Source organism: Bison bison, unplaced genomic scaffold, assembly GCF_000754665.1.
Source record: "Bison bison bison isolate TAMUID 2011002044 unplaced genomic scaffold, Bison_UMD1.0 scf7180017864360, whole genome shotgun sequence".
NCBI lineage: Eukaryota > Metazoa > Chordata > Mammalia > Artiodactyla > Bovidae > Bison > Bison bison.
Genome location: NW_011494932.1, coordinates 350,266 through 366,187, shown reverse-complemented (window position 1 = coordinate 366,187; position 15,922 = coordinate 350,266). Strand labels below are relative to the sequence as shown.

Sequence of the window (15,922 nt, the reverse complement as noted above, 5' to 3'; positions counted from 1 at the left end):
GCACAGTTGAACACGACTGAGCGACTGGAGAACAACAAAACTGAACTTCACCAGCCACTCAATTGTTGAGTTTAATTTTGTATACAAATCCAGTATTGCCTTGTTTCAGAGTCGTTTTTTATGTCTCCCTTTTTGATTTTTTATTACAGAGCTCTACCCCGAAGACCGAGAGTTGAATCTCATGGTGAATCTCAAGCATCTCCTCTAGGTTTAGCGACCAGAGAGCGAGTCAGTAGAAGCAAGCATGGCCCGAGTACTGGTGACTGTTCCACTTTCAGGCTCCCATTAATTTCACCCTTGAGAAGTTCAGTGACCGTGAACTCGCTCTCCACACGTCTTAAGATGCTCTTTATCGTCTGCCTCCTCTATCTGCTATTTTATTTCATTAAGGAGTGAGATTTCTCAGCCTTTAAAATATTTCTGCTTTCCTCAGCTGGCTGTTTCTTATTGACGCTATTTAATATCTTTTTCCCTTCCTTAAATGAAAAACTACTGAAATGTAACATTTTAGAGAACGCATTTTTATTCTCATATATGTGTACAACACACAGTTGTATAGATGGGGAAACGCTCATGACTTACTTCTGAGCTTTTAAGAATGGACCTTAAGATCTTGAGTTTGGTATTTATTAATATCATTTATTATTATCTATTAGTAATCATTTGTTAATTCTTTCAATAGTAAATGTGAAAGAATTTTTCTACCTCACTTAAACAAACAAATAAAAAAATCCAACTTCAAAGCAAGAGCATGCATCTGATGGGCAAAACTGAAAGAATCTGGCAGGGATGAGACATGCTGGTGTGTCCTGGTGACACTTGTAATGGGAGAGTAAGAAAGACCCTTTCCAGTGGCCTCTTAGTCCCGTCTGGAATTACCACTGAAAGACAAAGAAGCCTTTTAGACTCAGTATCCTCCTCCATCTCTTGTCACTAATATATAAGGTAGTGTTAGTTTCTCTGTTTTCTTCCTTTCTTCTGAATTTGGGATAGATAACACACCAGCTGAATTGAGAGTATGAAAATATCTTGAGATAGATTGTAAAATATAATTTCCAAATACATCTGGATTCCTATGCCTCTTGAAGCATTAAGTCAGCAACACGCTGAAATAAACCAAGCCATGAACTGTAAACCAGAATAAACTGCATCTTCCCAACCCAGGGATCAAACCCAGGTCTCCTGCGTTGCAGGCAGATTCTTTACCATCTGAGCCACCAGAGAAGCACACGCCTAGGTGTTGTCTTGCAATGTGGGTTAAAGCAGAGCCAAAGTTGTGTACTTTTTAGATAATATTTGAAGTGATTCTCCTGAATGCTACTATCTCCTTATCCAAATATTCAAATTTACCTCCATCAGGGTGAACTTCAAATTCCCTGTTTCCAGGAAATTTATCCTGAATTTCCCAGTTGAAAGTAAATAGCACTTACTCTTGGCTTTAAATTATAATTTGCGATACACAACTTCTATCTCCCCTAATACTTTGTGTACGGTTTAGAGCTAAGATCGTGTCTCTCTAGTTTCCCAAGCACAGACATTATTTTAAATAGATCAGGCTCTCAATAAAGCCGTGATGAGTGAATTAGTGGATGAGTGATGTCATTCCCACAAATCAGCCCAGCCAGGTCTACCTGCCAGATCTGGGCCACTTTCCCATTTCCAGCTTTAAATAAATTTAAATCCTGAGATACCACAACTTTAGAAAAACCACCTGACAAGACAAGAGCAAATATTGACATTGACGGGCGTAGCGATAAGACCCATCTAAGGCCAAGTGTCAGAGAAGGCAATGGCACCCCTCTCCAGCACTCTTGCCTGGAAAATCCCATGGATGGAGGAGTCTGGTAGGCCATAGTCCATGGGGTCGCTGAGTCGGACACGACTGAGTGACTTCACTTTCACTTTTCACTTTCATGCATTGGAGAAGGAAATGGCAACCCACTCCAGTGTTCTTGCCTGGAGAATCACAGGGATGGGGGAGCCTGGTGGGCTGCCATCTATGGGGTCGCACAGAGTCGGACACGACTAAAGCGACTTAGTAGTAGTAGTAGTAAGGCCAAGTATGGACGACATACAGGGAGTCTCATCCCACCCAGGAAAGAACAAAACCAGAAAGGAGACAGTAAGGAACACCCTCACTGTCCGAGTTGAGATGGGAGCAGGTGGGGCTGGAGTGCCGAAGAAGATAGGGTGAGAAGCCTGCGTGATACAGCGACACAGAGCACCTCTGCCATGAACACAGTAGCTCCCACACCAAGAGCCCCTGTCCTGCTTGAGTGTCCCCCACTTCCCTCCTCCCCGCCCCCAGTCCTCTCCAGTCTGTAACACGAATGCTCCCCACCAGCTTCAGTGTGACCATCCTGTGACGCGATGGTCTCAGCTTCCTCCCACCCACAAGAACTTGATTGGTTAACTGCCGTCTTCACATGTGCTGGGTGATCATCCAAATGTCTTCAGTCCTCAACTTTCTTTTGGTTCTGTTCCATAATCCCAACCCATTAACTGGTCAAAGGCTACTTTTCAACTCAATGTATTTGAAACCATTTGCAGTTACTTCCTCTCTTCCAAGACAAGCCATCTCCTAAGTTCCCATCTTTTTAAATGAAACCATCATTTTTCAGCCCTTGGATTATAAAAATTTGGACCGTTTTCCCTCTTCTGGACCTCTAGCCCAAATCAGAATGAAGATCTCACCGTTAATTTAGATAATTATCTGTGAACGCTCAAAATCGCAAGTGCATTCTTCACTGTTTTTTTGTTTTTTTTTTTTAGAAATTCAATAGATTTGAGAGGAATTTCATGAAACATTTTTAAGACAGATGGGAAACAAAGCTCCTGGATAAGAAAAACACCTGACTGGGAACTCTGAAGACCCTCGTGTCTCTCCTTGACTCCATCTCTTTCCAGCCTGTGCTTTCCTCAGAGTTTCAGCACATGTGTGCATCTCTAAGTAACATATCGCTTAGCCCCGCATGTTTCTAAACTATAAAGGAAAGGAATCGTACCCTATGTGTTCTCCAGAAACCCTTGCTTTTTTCCTCTCACATGATGTTCCCCAAATTCATCCTGGTCGGGGAGCACCGTGATCAGTCATTCATTTGTAGGCTGTCACAGCAACCTGCTGCCTAAACCTTCTCAGGCATGTCTCCTACATGTGGGCAATCCCCAGAATACACAAGGGGGTGGAATGATTAGGTCTTAGGAATCGGATTCTTTAACTAAAGCAGTATCATTTTCCAAATAGATGTGACGGCTAAATTTAGGGTGTTAATTTGGAGAGTGGTTTTGGTTAAGTTGTTGTTCAGTTGCCAGGTTGTATCCAACTCTTTGTGACCCCACGGACTGCAGCATTCCAGGCCTCCCTTTCCTTCACCATCTCCCAGAGTTTGCCCAAGTTTGTGTCCATTGAATCAGTGATGCCATCCAACCATCTCATCCTCTGTTGCCCTCTTCTGCTTTTGCCCTCAATCTTTCCTAGCATCAGGTCTTTTCCAATGAGTCAGTTTTAGTGAAGATTAACATTTAAATTGGTGACTGCTGAGCAAGAAGATTGGTCTCCCTAATGTGTGTGGGCCTCATCCAATCACTTGAAGGTCTGAATACAAGAAAAAGACCGCCCCCTCCCGCCTTCAGCAGGCTGCTTCCCGATGGCATCTGCACCATCACTGGGCCCTCCTGGGTCTCCACCTGCTGGCCCGCCCTATCCAAAATCACATGACACACAGTATTGACTCTGTTTCTCTGAACAGCCCTGAGTATTACCACCACCGTTAACACAATAGATCCACCAACTTGCACTCCTGTCACCAGTGGATAAGCATTCCAACTCATAAAATACTATTAATATTTGTTCACCTGCCCTTCAACTCTTCCCCTTCTATACGGCTGCAATGAGTTTAACATAGGTGGTGAGGGAAAAAACTGGTTTATTATGTGTCTCCCTCTGAAAACATTCAGAGACTTCCGATGGTCTACACTGCAGAGTCAAGTTCAAACTCCATCAGGCACAGTGACATTGGGCCGTCCAACATTTCCAGGCTCTTCTCTGACTTTCTGCTGCTTTGTGGGCTTTGGCTTCTTTTTTTAAACACAGAATCTACTGTATAAAACCTTAGCTGGGCCCACAGAGAACCTCTGCTGTGAGCACAGAGAGAGGGTCCCACCGTCACAGTTCCTTCTGTGACCTCGAGGCCGCCTCTCAGGCAGTGAGGGGCCCCGAATGAGGCTCAGGTGAGACCTGGAGTTCTGCCCTCCAGTCACACCATCCAGTCTCCATCTGCCTGAATCAGACTTCCCCATGCCCTTCTCGTGGCCATCAGCACCCCCACTTTTTTCCCTCCATTTTCTCTCTTTCCCTCCCTCAGGCTATGCTAAAAAATTCCTTGTAAAAATGTATTATGTATTAAATAAGCTACAAGGATATATTGTACAACACAGGGAGTATTAGTTGCTCAGTCGTGTTTGACTCTTTACGACCCCATGGACTGTAGCCCGCCAGGCTCCTCTGTCTATGGAATTTTCCAGGCAAGAATACTGGAACGGGTAGACATTCCCTTCTCCAGAGGATATTCCTGACTCAGGGATCGAACTGGGTCTCCTGGAATGCACACAGATTCTTTATCATCTGAGCCACCAGGGGAATATTGCCAATATTTTTTAATGATCATAAATGAGGTGTAACTTTTAAAAACTGTGAATTACTACACTGTATGCCTGTGATTTATATCGTGTGTGTGTGTGTGTGTGTGTGTTAGTCCCTCAGTTGTGTTCCAACTCTTTGTGAACCCATTGACCCAGCAGGCTCCTCTGTCCATGGGATTCTCCAGGCAAGAATACTGGAGTAGGTTACCATTCCCATCTCCAGGGGATCTTCCTGACTCAGGGGTTGAACCCAGGTCTCCAGGCTTGCAGGCAGATTCTTTACTGTCTGAGCCACCATGGAAGCCCAGCTTATATCATACTGTACAGCAATCATATCATAATTTTTTAAAAGATCCTTCCAAGTCCTCCAGGTCCAGCAGGACCTGTTCCTCCTAAGCCTCCTTGTTCACACCCACTCTGCTGGCATCCGGCTCTCCTTCTCATTCTTTGAAAATACCACCTGGTCTCACCCTGGTGTTGCAACTCGGCAACCTTGAATTGGCTAATGATCCTTCGGTTTCCTCAGCTGTATTTGGACTTCCCAGGAGGCACAGTGGTAAACCTACCTCCCCATGCAGGAGATGCGAGTTCAATCTCTGGGTTGGGAAGATCCCCTGGAGGAGGAAATGACAACCCACTCCAGTATTCTTGCCAGGAAAAACCCATGGACAGAGGAGCCTCGTGGGCTACAGTCCGTGGAATAGCCAAGAGTCGGACATGACTGAGCAACTGAGCACACACAGAACGGGAACACGTTACCTCCGACCCCACCTTGTTTCATGAGCATTAAACCAGAGGATAAGTATCTACCTCATGCACACCTGGCATGAGTCAGATTTAGCTAACCTGGTCAGAGTTAGCTGGTGGAGTATTTGGGGTGCATGACACATTTGGGGGGACACTTCCATCAATATAACTACATTCACCCTGACTAGTGAAGCCAGAGACACGTGGGTTACACAGTCATTTTCTCCACAACCCCACTTCCTCCACAAACTCTTCCATGAAAGGGCTGTCTTTGAATTGTCCCCTCTCGAGATGCCTCAGTATATCTTTCCATGAGGCACTGAAATAAATGTAGCCATTCTTGCCATTAAATGCTCTAAATCAGTTACTGATTAAGAAATGCCTGCTCTGAAGGGAACGCACATTTTCACATAATTTTGCACTAACAATATCATTTATCCAGAATGAGATCTTCAACATGCTCTTCCACTCTGTGCTGAAAACTCAAGGAGGAGAAGGAACGCAGGGACCAGCAATGACGGGTGTCCCCTCAGCCCCCACCTGCTCACGTGTCCCCTGAAGCGGCACTTCCTGTCCTCTACTTGCAACTCGATCCAGTCGACACAAAGCCTGAGAACTTGGACAGGTCACTAGACCTCACTTCCCTTCAGTGTCCTCACCCTCAAATCTAAGTTACATCTACATCCAAGTGTGAAGGAGGGGGAGTTAAACGAGAAGACCTCAGTAAGGTTGACTGAGCTCCTTGCACACTATCAACTTTCAGTAAAGAGGAGAAATCTGTATATTTAGAGCACACGTGGCTCAATGCTTTCATCTTTTTAAAGATCTTACAATGTGTTGTACACATGAAGATCTCTGGATTCTGAGTCTAATCTTTCACTGTTAAGTAGATAACTACCCCTCTGCATTATACAAGCAGGTGATGTTTGTAGACCCTGACATGCACTAAAGCACACATGGGACTTCCCTGGTGGTCCCCTGGTTAAGAGTCCCCCTGCCAAGGTAGGGGACATAGGCTCGATCCCTGGTGAGGGAAGATTCCACGCGCCACGGAGCAACGACTGAAGACTGCAGGCCCAGTGCCAGCGCTCCACAACAAGAGAAGCCAGTGCGATGAGAGCCGCGCACTGCTACTAGAGAGTACCCTGCTCGCTGCGACTAGAGAAGGCCCACGCATGGCAAGGAAGGCCCAGCACAGCCAAAAGTAAACAGATAAATACGTTCTGCAAAATAAAGCACGCGGGGAAGAGCTTAAGTATACTTAAGATTAATTTTGAAATATAGCTACTATATTTTATAAATTCACTATCATTCTTAGCTTAAAAGAAAAAATGAAACCCTCCAGATCTCAAAAGTGAATGAAATACTCTCACCGGCTGGTTAATGCAATCTATCCTTTAAAAATATAAATGATCAAAAACAACAGCAAAATATGTTTAAGAATACCATCATCAGAATTCTGGCAACAAGGAGAGTTGGCCTTTTCTCTGACTGGTGACTGACTGACAATCTCACCACAGTTTCTGAAAAAGTCCCATATGGCAGAGATCTCCCTTTTCCTCAAAATAACAACAGGGAGAAATAAATCTGGATGAGGGAAAATATTGCCGAAGTCATTCGTACATGGTGCTACAAATCCTACCTTGGGGTGGCAACCATAATTTAGTTCTCAATAATTTAGTGCTACCCTGTATCCTTAAACCTTCAGAAGAGGTCAAGCTACATGTTTTTGTTCCAAATAAAAATTGTATATATTTAGGGCCTATACCACAAAATGGTATGTAGAATAATTGCTATAGTCAAGTTAATTCACATATCTTCTCCCCAGTTACATTTTGCTGCTGTTGTTGAGAAGAGCATCCAACATCTACTCTCTTAGCAAACCTCCAGAGTTCAAGATGACGACATTAACTATGGTCTTTACACTGAACATTGGGTCTCTAGACTGATTCCATCCATGTAACTTCAACTTTGTTCTCTGACCAACATGTATCTCCCCAACTTCCCACCTCCCCACCCTAGTAACCAGTGCTCTACCTGTGTTTTGTTTTTTTTTTAAAGAAAAGCCTTTCTCACTCACAGTGGTTATTTTAAGACAATTGAGCATAGACATGTCAGTTCTAGAGACAGAAAAATACAAACTTTTATACAAAGCGTTTTTTTTTTTTTTCATATAAAGAAGACAGTGCTAATAAATCATATTGAATCAAGACCTTGAAAGAAGCAGAAAAGTCTGTACAGATCTCAAATACACCCATGAAAAATATATTACCTTGCTGCTGCTTCATAACACAGTATTTTCACGTTTTCATTTCACTGGAGTACAGCTGGTTTACGGTGTTGGGTCCGTTTCAGTTGCACCTGTTTTCAGTTGACTGTTCTTTGACAGAGATCAGAATACCTGACTTGGAACCCAAACTACAAAATCTCGCCACCCGAGGCAGGGTGGGGAAGCATATAGGTTTCTGGCCCAGGTGGTTCAGGCCGTGCATCCAAGAGCTCACCCCAAGACCCTAGTCATCCTCTGCCCCACCTGAGTGGCTCATCAGAGTGGACGAGACACTGAAGACGTGCAAACAGCTTTTAATAGCTTTCACCAGCAAATGAGAGCTTGAGTGATGAATGAGGTCTTTAATAAGTGAGTATTTAAGGAGAGATTTTGCTGATTGACACTCTGTAAGGCTCATTCATACGCACAGAATTATTCTTAAGCTTAGCTAAAGGGAAAACTAACACATGGAAGTTTGTCTCACCTCCTGACCATTAGATATTCCTATGTACTACTGTAAGTTGTTCTTTATAATACGGATTCCTTAAAAAGAGAGCACTGTATCAGGTGGTATATGGTGTGCTCTGCTGGAGGTCTGTTTGGGATATAACTTGAGAGACACCAGACAGGAAACACACAGTCCCGAACTTTTGCCTTACCCAGTCTATCTAAAAATGTCATCGTTAGTCATTTTGCATCAAAAGCACAGGCCTACCCTGGTGGTCCAGTGGTAAAGAATCCCCCTGCTGATGCAGGGGACACAGGTTTGAGCCCTGGTCTGGGAAGAACCTGCGTGCCATGGGACAGCCAGGCCTGTGCATCACAATGACTGAGCCAGCGTGCCAGGGTCCAAGAGCCACAAGAGGAGCCACCGCAAGGAGGACCCAGCACCCCGCAACCAGAGAGGAGACCCTGCTCACCACAACTAGAGAAAGCCCACGCGGCCATGAAGATCAGCACAGCCAAAAATAACAGAAGAAAAACTGTTTAAATTTTTTAAAAATAAAGTAAAAGCACAAGCAATAATAATACCTACCAATAATAATAATTCCCCAGCTATCGAGGACTGAGTTCTTTACATATCTGATCCCTAAACCATTCAACAAAGAGAATGGAGCTATTAACTCAATTTGCTGTTTTGGAACCTGAGATTCAGAGAGACTGAGCAGCTAATTCAAGGTTATAAAGGAAGTAAAGGCTTTAAAACTGAGTTTTTCCAAATATAATACCCCATCCATGTGGGTATTCCTCGCAGGACTCACTCACTCACTAAGCACTGAACCACAGTCACTGGCAGACATGGCAGGAAACACTTAAAGAGCTCATTTGATTCTTCCTGAAATGACAGCTTGCAACTTCTAAAGCATCCTCTCTAGTGAAACTTGGGTGAAGAGAAAACAGGAGCCAGGGCTTGAACCCTGCCCAGGACTCACTAATAAACCCAGATTTGCAGTCACAGAAAGGACTGAATGCGCAGAGCTGAAGCACTTGGAGTCTTGCAAAAGGAAATGGGACCACCACACAGCGGGTGACTGGCCCCAGAACCCAAACACTGTCCACAGCAGCTTCACTGAGGTTCAAGTTCTCATCAAGGCAAGGTAAAGCCTGTGCTTTCTCCCATGACATTTGAATTCACGAGATGATAGCACATTAAGAAAAATGGAATTGATTCACAGTATTATTTCTTTCAAACAACAATACAGAATCTAGAAATGCAACTGGGAAATGACACAAAAATAGGGTAAGGCATTTCACAGTTGCTACATGGTCTTCGTAGAACCAAATATTGGAGGTGGGTGAAAAGGTAAACGAAAACGTCACTTACCTGGTGGGACCACCTGTATCACCTTCTCCCAGGTTCCGTGTGGGAAAGTATGCAGGAGGCAGGAATAGAAGCCCACGTCCGCCTCAGAGGCATTGTGGAAGGACAGGGTCATGTCGTTAGAGGCCATGGTGTGATTTGAGAAGTAGACCCTATCAGTGTAGGCCTCTCTTATGATCCCATGGAATGCAGGGTTGAAAATGGCCATGGACTCTCTCTCCATCTTAATCTTGAACCACTCCATCTGGGTTACAGTGTCCGCTAATGGATACACACATTCTAGGGTCATATTCTTAGCAAGTTTAACAGTCGTGTCCCAAAAAATCTCTTCACATGGCGCTGAAAGACATGTCATCATGTGAGTTCAATTAGACTGAAACACCAGAGAGATATCAGAAACTTATTCTAGACCTAGGAAGATAGTCTTGTAAACACTTATAAATACATTGGAATCACGGTAAAGGCTGGCAGTTTCTATCTTAGCCTAAAAAGGTTTCCACTGCTGATTATGGGCATTCGCAACTTGTAGTTTTTCTGAACAAGTGAGAAGTTATCTAGACCAACCCAGAGCGTCATAAATTCTGAACGTGTCACAGTATAAGACTTGAAAAAGGAGTAAATTCTTTAAATGAAGACATTATCGTTACCTGTGTACACATAAAGAATTGCCAAGAGGAGGGTGAGGTGATCCATCTCTGGAAGCCGTCGGGGAGGCCAGTTTCTAGAAGGACAATTTATAATGTCATCTGCAGAGCCCTGCCAGCAGGCACTGCTTCCTTCCTCTCAGATCCTATCAGCAGCGTCTTCTTTATCTGAAGTGTGAACACAGGAAAAAAGGTCTGAGGTTCAAAGTCAGGCTCACTCGCGCAAGGATGGGTAGATTCGAATTACTTCTCTCTTGGGGAAATGGCTTATTTTCAAGCTTTCGTTTTCTACAAAAAACTCGCTCATCAAACAAATGTGGTCTGAGCGCATGCTCGGTGCCTGGCTCTGCTCTAGGTGATGAGGATGGACCAATAAATTAAAAAAAAAAAAAAATCCTTGCCATCATGCACCTTACCTTCCAGTGGGAAGAGACAGAAAATAAAATAAGGAAGTATGGGGTGTGGTGAGGCGGTGAGTGTACGAAGGAAAACAAAGCAGGGCAGGGGATGGGGAAGAGGTGGTGGTGTTCCCCATGGAAGGAGGGCCAGGGAGTCTGCACTGAGAACAAGAGAGGGGAGCAGAGTCTGGCGGGTGTGAGGAGGGGCCTGAACTCTACCAGCGTGGGTGGCCCACTGTCACAGCCAACCCGTCACCTCTGCCTCTTTGCTGACCTCAGGCATTTGCTTTGGGGGTAAATTAAGGGACTGCAGAAGGCCCTCCAGAGTGTGGCTCGGGTTATATACAAATACACCGTTGTTTTTTTTAACTTTTTATTTTGAAATAATTGTAAAGTCACAGGAATTTTCCAGAGAAGGCAATGGCAACCCACTCCAGTATTCTTGCCTGGAAACTCCCATGGACGGAGGAGCCTGGTTGGCTGCAGTCCATGGGGTCGCAAAGAGTCGGACATGACTGAATGACTTCACTTTCATGTTTCACTTTCATGCACTGGAGAAGGAAATGGCAACCCACTCCAGGGTTCTTGCCTGGAAAATCCCAGGGACGGGGGAGCCTGGTGGGCTGCCATCTATGGGGTCGCACAGAGTTGGACACAACTGAAGCGACTTAGCAGCAGCAGCAGCAGCACAGAAATTTTCAGAAAAAGTACAGAGAGGGTCTGTGTACCCTTCACCCAATTTCTCCTGATGCTTCCATCTTACATAATCCTAGGAGGTGCATCATTGCTCTCCTTCTCTTGTAAAACAATATTCAGTTTCCTGAGAACTTGCTGGGAGCATACTGCAAGAGACAATGAAGAAGAATGCACCTGACCCCCTGATGAAACGGTCGAAATAAAAGGTGGGTTAAAAATGGAGAAAACAGGGAGCAGGAACCATTAAAGGCACCTTTGCCTGATGCTGACTATGAGCCTATGTGATTCCATCTAAAAAATTCGCCAGTATGTGTCTTCTCCTTCACATCAGTAACTACTGTGGGAACTTCAAGTGTGACATCAGAAATGTAATGATAGGGTTTCCCTGGTGGCTCAGGGGTGAAGAATTCGTCTGCCAATGCAGGAGACACAGGTTCAATCCCTGGTCTGGGAAGACCCCATGTGCAGCATGGCAGCTAGGCCCGTGCGCCACCACTACTGAGCCTGTGCTCTGGAGCCGGGAGCCCAACCACTGAAGCCCGAGCGCCCAGAGCCCATGATCTGCAACCAGAGAAGCCACCACAGTGAGCAGCCCACACAGGGCACCAGCCCGCCACACCTAGAGGAAGTCCCGGCACAGCAGTGAAGACCCAGCACAGCCAAACATGATAAACAAAATTATTAAAATAAAAAAAAAAAAAGGTAACGATCATCAGAACAAAACTCTAACGTGTCCGTAGAATACTGCTCAGTGCTTCCTTATGTCTACAGAGCACTCTGTTTTCCAAAACCTTTCCTCTCTGTTTTGTGACCTAGTCCGATGAGGCAACTGTCATCTTTGTTTTGTAAGTAATTTGATAAAAATTTTACTGAGCCCTGTCTCAGGGACCCTGATTAGGTCCTGGAGACACAAGAATGGTCTCTGCCTTCCAGTCATGTATAGCACATCGTATCAGACAGACACAAGGAGCAATTTATGATAACAAAACTAAATCATTTCTATTCAAGTTCTATGATCGAGTTTTACGACATCCCAAAGAGGAACAAATTCATTCTATCAGATTTGGGGAAGATTTCATAGGAAAGCTGCACCTCTTCCTGGGCTTTTCCACCTGAATGAGACTTTCCAAGTAGAGAAATGGGAAGAGGAGGGAATGCCCTGGTAGTCCAGTGGTTAGCACTGGACGCTTTCACCGACGGGGCCTGGGTTCAATCCCTGGTCGGGGAACTAAGATTTCACAAGCACAGCCAAAGAAAAATGTGAATGATATCATTAAAAAAGACAGAGAGAAATGGAAAGAGGAGATAAAGGTGCATAACACGGGGCATTTTCAGGAATGATGTGACTACAGCCTAGAGGGGTGGGAAGGGACACAAATGAAGTTGCGTCTGGATCCAAAGGGTCTTAAATGACATCCAGAGAGGAGTTCAGACTTGGCAGCTATTTTACCACTGTTGCTCCAGCACCAAGCATGATTCCTGGGACATGTATTGATGGCATAAAGAATCCCAGCTCCAGGAGGAAATGTAAAAAATCACTGCAGCTGAAGCCATTGAGGGCAGATGGAGACAGAAAATGACAAGAGATTAGACTGTGCAGAGAGACAGGATGAGGCTGTTTGCCCTCAAAGACCTTCTGATACGATTCTAGGTGGAATCTGTTGGAGGCACTTAAGACACCAGTCTTAAGTGTCTGCTTTAAATTCTTAGAAAGAGAGCCGAGCACTGCCCATCTTCCTCTCCCGACTCCTAACAAAAACCTGTTCTAGTTTGGGGATTGGTTTCTCCCACACCACAGGGATATCATGACTAATTGGAGCCATTCCACTGAGAACTATGACAGATTTGGGGGCTGGAGGTGGAGAAGGCAAGTGGGGCCTGAGTAGATCCAAGAAGAATCAAGGAAATGATCTACACTTCACATCAGAAAGACAGAAAGACCCTCAGTGAACCTCCTCGCCCAGGGAGTGAGGACTGGGGAATGCAGGAGGCTGACCGGGAAAGGGGTGTGCATGAACAAAAACTTGTAGTAACCCCTTCATTCCCAAGGCATCCGAGGCCAACTTACTAACAGGTGAAGAGAGTAGAGGGCACTTGCATTCTGAAGCGTCTACACTCAAGGGGCCTAGAGGTCACAGACATGAATTAAAGGTGCAGAAAGACATGCGGCTGGAGATAAGGTTCAGCTGCAACACCTTTGCTAAGGATGTGCCCTATTGATCAACATCCAGCTGAAGACAAACAGAAGCTGTGCAGGATCTATTTTTTGCTGTGCAGGCAGCCTTTTTTTTTTTTTGCATGATTTATGAAGGGATTTGGGCTTGAGGATTTTTCCTAATAGAGCCATCTGTGTAAAAAAGAGCCCATTCTCAAGGATGGCATTCATCAACACATTCCTTGACTTCTCTACCGTTGACCGCATCTCTGCAATCTGCAGAAGTGTGACTTCAACGCACAGGGCTGATGCCCGCCACATGTCCTGGGCTGGGTGCCCCTCCCTTGGCCATCCTCACAGACCCTCCCCACCTCCTCAGCTGCACTGCTCTGCTCTCTATGAGGCGTTCTGCTTTTCCAAGTGCCGGTGAGACTGGGAGGATCCTGCTCTCTCCTCGGTTCCCCAAGTCCACCCTCCAGGTCTCCTGCCGAGACTCCTGGTGCGTCCGGAAGCCCATCCCTGCTCCCACCTCCTCCTGCCAGCCTGGACAACGACCCACATGCCCGGGAGCCGAGGGCTGTGGAACAGAAAGCCTGGGCTAAGCCCTAAGAACAATGCGGCAAGGCGGGCGGGTCAAGACCACTCAAGCTCTGTCCTCTCCCCGGTGTTCAGAGGGAGAGCTGACGGGGCCTGTGGCTGGGGGTCCTGGCTGCTCAGAGGCTCCTGCTCGCAGCCTATCAGGGGAGCAGCAGGGTCCAGGGGCTGCTCCTGCTTCACTGAGTCTCCTTAAAAGAACCTTTCCCACCAGGGCCTGGTGGCCAGTCACAGACCTCCCTCTGACAGGTTCTGCTGCCTCTGAGGGGCCATGGAAACTTGCTTCCATTCAAGGCAGAGACTTTGCTTTGGGATCCCCCAGAACAAGCCAGCCCACTGTCCCATCTCTGGAGACAGCTCAGCGGGAACTCAGACATGCCCGTTCGGCTGTTTCCTGCCATATGAGGAAATGTACCGAACAGCACGCGGCCTCCAGAGCCCAAAGTGTTGACTCTCCGGCCCTTCGCAGAAGTTCGCCATCCCTTGCCTAGGGTTATTTACACCTGGAGATCAAACCTTTATGACTAAGTTATCCTCACTCAGGCTTTCTTGATGGCAGGTAGGTTAAGCCAGAGGCCTTCCCTGGTAGCTCAGTTGATAGAGAATCTGCCTGCAAAGCAGGACACTGGGGTTTGATCCCTGAGTGGGGAAGATCCCCTGGACAAGGGAATGGCAACCCACCCCCACATTCTTGCCTGGAGGATGCCCCTGGACAGAGGAGCCTGGTGGGCTACAGTCCATAGGGTCGCAAAGAGCTGGACATGACTTAGTAACAAAACCACCATCACCAGGTTAAGCCAGGCAGCCCAACACTGGTAAAAAGGCCCAGTTTTCTTATTCTCGAGATCCAAACTATCGGACCTTCCCAGGAACAGACAGAAAAAGGACTCTGAGCGACAGCCTTTTACTAAACTGTGCCCATCATTAAACTTACGTGCTTGTGGAAATGGTCGTCCTGGAGTCAGTCACAGCTCTTCCCCGCAGCAACTTGCCTGTTTTCCCCGCTGGTCATCCTTCTGGATCCACAGCCCCCCTCTCCCTGATCAGTATTAAGTTTGAAAGCGTGAGTTCGACCACATCCAACCTTCCTCTAGAAGGTTACCACCAACCTGGAGATGCAAGGGCTCGGCTCGTTCTGAGTCCTCTTCCCGCTGTGCATCTCCGGTAAGGGCTTCCTGTTTATCGGGGCCTCCTGGCCTCACTCCCTCTCAGTCAAGGCCATCTCCCCACCCCGCTCATTCCCTGGGGGTGTGTCTTGGGGGCAGCTGAGCTTGGTTTGTCCCAGAGCCTCCTGGTCCCACGCCCCCTTCACACCAGGGCTCCCTCAGGTCAGAGCTGAAGTTAAATCACTGACATTTCACCCGGGAGGATTCAAACCAATCAACAAGCAGCCCTGCTTCTCTCTGGGAGCATCTCTACTGTTTCAGCCACTCAGACTCATTCCCAAGTCAGATATACTTTGGTCCCTTCTCTTTCCCCCAGTAAGCATCTACAGTTTGAAAGGATGCACTTTCACCGTCAGTGTTCTAACTCTGAACTGAAACTACACGCACAAAAAGAAAAAACCTGAAATTGGTTACTTTGCCTTTTCTTCCCCATTCGTTTTCCTGCCAATCAAAGCACTTCAGAGGCAGAAGTCTCTGAGGCCCAGGAAGCTTATCTCTGCCCAGATCTGAGCGCTGCCTCCCAGATACCCTTCTCGGTTTTGTTTTCTGCCTCTCCGACTCTCTGACACAGAAAGCACACAGGTTGGTGGTTTCCTAAGAACCTTCCCCACAAATCTATCAGCTTCTTTGTTTCAGACACACAACAGTTTCTAGGTTGTTCCAGAGGACAGCAGAGTTAATTTTATCCATGCTTTTGACTTAGTAAGGGATGGAGGTTAAACCAACACACAGGGTTTGTGGCTGAGGCTCAGTTCATGCAGTTTGTGGAAATACTGGCGAGAAAACGTGG

General features: G+C 46.2%; 1 protein-coding gene across 1 annotated transcript in view; it reads right to left on the bottom strand.

The window, feature by feature from the left end:
- CD226 (CD226 molecule) overlaps positions 1 to 15,683 on the bottom strand; it is an 89,083-nt gene extending 73,400 nt beyond the window's left edge. Inside the window, exons 1-3 of the mRNA XM_010855212.1 lie at positions 14,901 to 15,683; positions 10,127 to 10,291; positions 9,483 to 9,818 (exon numbers count right to left, since the gene is read on the bottom strand). Of these exons, the coding sequence (XP_010853514.1) occupies positions 9,483 to 9,818; positions 10,127 to 10,172 (382 nt within the window). The 5' untranslated portion in view covers positions 10,173 to 10,291; positions 14,901 to 15,683. The remainder of the gene's footprint in view (positions 1 to 9,482; positions 9,819 to 10,126; positions 10,292 to 14,900) is intronic.
- Between the last annotated feature and the right edge of the window lie 239 nt (positions 15,684 to 15,922).